The sequence below is a fragment of the Orycteropus afer genome, unplaced genomic scaffold (genome assembly GCF_000298275.1).
Source record: "Orycteropus afer afer isolate SDZICR_OR568_19922 unplaced genomic scaffold, OryAfe1.0 scaffold00128, whole genome shotgun sequence".
NCBI lineage: Eukaryota > Metazoa > Chordata > Mammalia > Tubulidentata > Orycteropodidae > Orycteropus > Orycteropus afer.
In genome coordinates this window covers 6961934-6966758 of record NW_006921715.1, presented here as the reverse complement: position 1 = coordinate 6966758, position 4825 = coordinate 6961934, and the positions used below count along the sequence as shown (strand labels likewise).

The following is a 4825-nucleotide window of genomic DNA, read 5'->3' as shown; positions in this document are numbered from 1 at the left end:
ACTCGATGGCCCCTAACAAAAACTAACAACATCCCTCAGGCATGTCCCCTGCTGTGCCCACTGCATCACTCTAGGTATTTTCCCAGCTGCGAGACTGGAGACCTGAAGCGGTTCCCAAAGAAGCATCTTCTGTCATGGCTCACTTCTCATCAGTCACTGTCCTCCCACCACCTCCTCTGTAAGTGCTGCAAATCCATTCTCTTAGGCTGGGGTCATTGCTGCCCTGCCGGCTAAGGCCCCACCTTTGGCCTGGTCACCACCTGTTCTTCCTTCCTTCTCTCCACCATTGTGAGCCCACGATGGCTGCAGCTTGACTGGGATGGAGTCGCTGTCCCACCACACACCACATTGCTGGGCAGTGCTGTCTTCGTAGGGGCCCGCTCCTTGTCTGGCCACTGCCCCCTTGCATGACTTCAGACAGAAGCCCCACCTGGATTTGTCATGCGGGAGGCAGAACTGATGGTAAGGCCTCGAGCTGTCTCCTGGAACTAGGGACCCACATGTCCCTGGCATGGTGGCCTCGATCATCCCTCCACATAGCAGGAAAGGTCTCCAGAGCGTCCATCTTCCGCCATCAGCCACGTGGAAGACGGTGAGGCCCCAATGCCTCTGGCCAGTGACATCAACACTGCATGTCAACTTAATCATCAAGGAGGGTGTCCTGGCCCAAGGAAGGCTGATGTCCACTCCAGAGCCATGGGGCCACTACACAGATGCACGGAGGACAGCACTCAGCACTGGGTCTGAGTGCCTTCACTCAGAGTGTCTCAGGGTCTTCAAGGAAAACAGTGCCCAGGGCTCGCTGCCGCTCTAGCTCTCTCCCGCTCACACTTCTCCCCACACCTGACACCCCGTCATCCTGAACAGGCATCCTGTCCTCCTAACAGGCAGCTCTCTGACATCTCTGCATGTTCTCAAAAGGCCAAAACACCCTCCCCACCCCTACCCCCTTTTCCTTAGTTTTCTTTCAAAACTCAGCTGAAATACCAAGTCTTTCTGGAAATGTCCCAGGCCGACACCCCCTGCCATACTTCTTGGTTTGCTGATGGCAGCACTTCACACAGCCCCCAAGCTCCCTCTGCCAGGCCACAACCCCATGTGCCAGTCACCTCCTCCCAACTGACCAGCACTTCCAGGGTCCTCTGTGGACTCTAGTGGCACCACATTTGAAGGTACAATTACCTGGTCCTGCAGAAAATAAGCTTTACACAGTGAGTATGATAAAGAGTGGGGGCAGGGCTCACCAACGCTACTGATGGGACTCTGTGGGGATGGGGACTCTGTCCTCCTTTCTCTCACAAGACAGTCTTCTGAAAAGATGGGTGCAGTTCTCACGTAACAAGCCGGATGCTCGCAGGTGTGGTGGTACTGTTAACATGTGCGCTGGCTCTGAAATCTGGGAAGGCCCTGTCCACAGTCCTCTCTCGTGCTGGAGGTTGGAGCTGCTCAAGAGGAGCAGGACCAGGAAGGCAGAGTGAGGCGGAGGGTGACACACAGGGACTAACCACAGTTCATCTCAGCGCTCAGACCCCAGGGCCACTCAGCATCCTGATGGGTTTGGGCCAGGTCCAGGTGCAGGCCATGCCCCCTTCTCTCCCAGAACTCAGCTGAGGCCCATGGGAGGCCATTCCACAGAGGCACTAGCTCCCCAGCTTTCCTCCTATGTCCCCCATATTAAAGCAGTAAATGCCTCTTTTAAAAAGTCAACTCCTATTGCAGTCAGGTTTAGTCAGACAGAGAGACAGAAAAGATCTGGTAGTGTGTAGTGCATAAGGCATTTGACTGTTAACCAGAAGGTTGGCGGTTCAAACCCACTAGCCACTCTGCAGAAGGAAGATTAGGCAATCCACTTCCGTAAATATTTACCACCTCTGAAACCCAAAGGGAGTTGCTGTAAGTCAGAATTGACTCAATGGCAGTAAGTTTGGTTTTGGTTGTTGGTTATATCCCTTTGAAGGAGCTCTGGTGGCACAGTGGACAAGGCATTGGGCTGCTAGCTGAAAGGCTGGTGGTTCAAACTCGCCAGCCAGTCTGTGGGAGAAGATGGGGCAGTCTGGTTCTGTAAGGATTGACAGTTTGGAAACCCTAGGGGCAGTTCCACTCTGTCCTCTAGAGGTGCTGTGAGTCAAAACAGACTCGATGACATGGGGAGGGGCTGTACATCCCTTTATCTACTAATTTTATAAAACTAGAGTTTTTAGAATGACATACACTTCAATGTACTGACTACAAACTACCATCAACAGCAGCTTAGTCTAATGTTTTTATTGTTTAACACAGACAGACTGGTCACCAGGTGAACACTGTGATTTCAAGACATGGATGAAGAACCGTGACTTAAAAACCTAAAATGTACAAAGCTCAAGTCACTTTTACCAAAATTAAATGTTTTCCCTCATGGGGGACGGGGAGGAACTGAGAAGATGCCACATGGTTTTAAACGCAAAGCTGTCCCCCGCAGTGTCCTGACTATGATTGAATATAGAACAAGCACATTCTGGAATTGGACACATAACATCAGCCACTTACAGTTGCCTTACTAAATTTAAAGTCAAATACAGCTCTTTCTCCAAACAAAGCCTTCTTTCAAAACAAATTTTTCCAAATATTTGATACCGTGATTTTCTGTCTTCAGAAAAGCTGGCCACTCCCACCTTTCCCACTTGAATGGACCCCCCAGCTACCTGTGTGGGAAAGGGCCTGGGGCAGGTGGCCTTCATGAAGCCGGGAGCAGAGTCTACTGTCATCACAGGTGCAGAGAAGTCTATCTGGGAGCCACGTTTCCACTGATGTAGACAAGGTCTGGACGTGTCCACCGACAGCTAGGTGGCCAGCACAACCAGCTTATGGAGCTGGTAGAGAAAGGGGCTCTTCCTTCTGCTGCCTTCCCAGTCAGCCGTCTCCATGACTAGTGTGGGGTCAACCTAGCAAGACAAGCCAAGGGCCAGTCAGGCTCACTATTATAGGGTGAGCTTTCTATCCATAACAGAAATAAAATAAACACATACAACTATGCATGTGCACACAGACTGGTACGTAAGATACCAGCAAGTGTGCTGTCAATTTCCCTCAATGCTCCTCCCACCACTGCTATGAGTGCCTCGGCGACAACATGCTGTCGACAGGATCTAACCACCCCCAGGTTTCTAGGCGTAATCTTCACAGAAGCAGGTCGCCTCGTCTTCCTCCTGTGGAGCTGCTGAGTGGGTCTGAACCGCCAACCTCCAGTCCGCAGCTGAGCGCTTTGCCACTGCGCCACCAGGGCCCCTTCACTTCACAGTCTGTATTTGGTATTTCAACTGCAAATCCTCATTAACATGGTAACTTTCTCAAAAAACACTACACATTTCTGCTCACTAACAGGACCAGACTTCATGAAGCGCATTAAAGCCCGGGAGGGCCGACAACAGCACCCCAATGAAGTGCCACTTTGAAGGCCAGTGGCCTGTGGCTACAGTGGAACGCTCGGTGACATGACACCCTGAGGGAGCCAGTGAGGGCCACTCGGTGAGGCAGGGCTTCTCACAGTGGCAGCAGCCTCTCCTGGCATGCTTGGCCAGAGGGATGAGGACCAGCGCCCAGCAGGGCTGCTCTGAAGGCATGTCTGCTTGGGGCTCAGCTCAAGCCCTCCCCGTGGTTCCCCCACTGAAGTCAGCTTTAGCCAGTACTCTACCAGGTGCCCAGGGTGAGTCTGCCCCATGTGCAACTGTTATGACCAAACACTGATGAGAAGCCGAGTGTCAGAGCTGCAAAGTGCTTTCATACAGGCCATGAGAGACAAGGGGCCAACCCAGGCCAATGCAACTCGCTATCCCACAATTCCAGACAGTGGCTGGGGACTGACAGTCTTCCCAGGCCTTGCACAGGCCCACTCCCCTGTGCAGCTGCCCGGTCACCACAGCAACCCCACTCGGCCTCGAGTCCCCTACTCTCCACGTCCCCTGCCGACTTGTGGCCTGACCCTGAGTGGCCCCAGAGAGGCCTGTCTCTCCACTTCTGGCAGCCCATCGGCTCGTCACTCACCTGATTCCACTCATACGGCTTTTCATACCACTTAGGGACAACTCTCTCTCGTGGCTTCAACTGACAGAACAAGCTAAAATTTAATGAAAAAAGTGAAATTACTTTAGTTATACATTAATAATAAAAACACTGTGATTGTTTTTAAAAATCCTATTTTCCCTCAGAATTGTACTACAGTAATTTTGTCAAAAGTCAGAGAAAACATTTATTCAAAGCACAGTCAAACAGAGAAATGTCCCATGTGCTGCCTCACGGACAATGCCACCCACTTAAGAAGGCAGAGAGACACGGAATTCACGCAGCAAGAGTACAGAAAGACCTGAGAGTCTTCTCACCAAACACAACTACGACGCCAGGTGAGAGCACGGGAACCACCATTGCACAGCCCCAGGCATCCACCTGAGGCATCCACCTGAGGCAGAGCAGTTCCGAAGCGTGTGCCCAGCTCCAGGCCGGAGCAGGGTGGCTGTGGTATTCCTGCCAGGGCTGCTCTCACCCACCTGCTCGCTCCAGCACTGGCCCTAGGGTGGCCGGCCACGCCCAGTGGCTTCACTGCCACCAGAGGGAGCTGAGCACTGTCTGCAGAACAGCTGACTCAGCAGTAAACGGGGGGGGGGGGGGGCACAGTTTTACTAGCCACAGCCATGGTCCTGCGTGGGGCATGCAGCAGGTGGCAGACTGCCCTGAAACGTGAGGGAGATTTAGAAACAAGACTGCCACCAAAAACAAGACCTGACCCCCCCACGGCCCTGGCGGCTGGGGGCAGCATCGTGCACACGCACACGCACGACAGGAAGAGCTG

At 52.8% G+C, this 4825-nt stretch overlaps 1 protein-coding gene across 1 annotated transcript in view; it reads right to left on the bottom strand.

The window, feature by feature from the left end:
- Positions 1-2822: 2822 nt before the first annotated feature.
- The window catches only part of TDRD9 (tudor domain containing 9), a 145201-nt gene continuing 143198 nt past the window's right edge, over positions 2823-4825 (bottom strand). The window contains exons 32-33 of the mRNA XM_007944622.1: positions 4024-4096; positions 2823-2924 (exon numbers count right to left, since the gene is read on the bottom strand). Coding sequence (XP_007942813.1) covers positions 2823-2924; positions 4024-4096 — 175 coding nt within the window. The remainder of the gene's footprint in view (positions 2925-4023; positions 4097-4825) is intronic.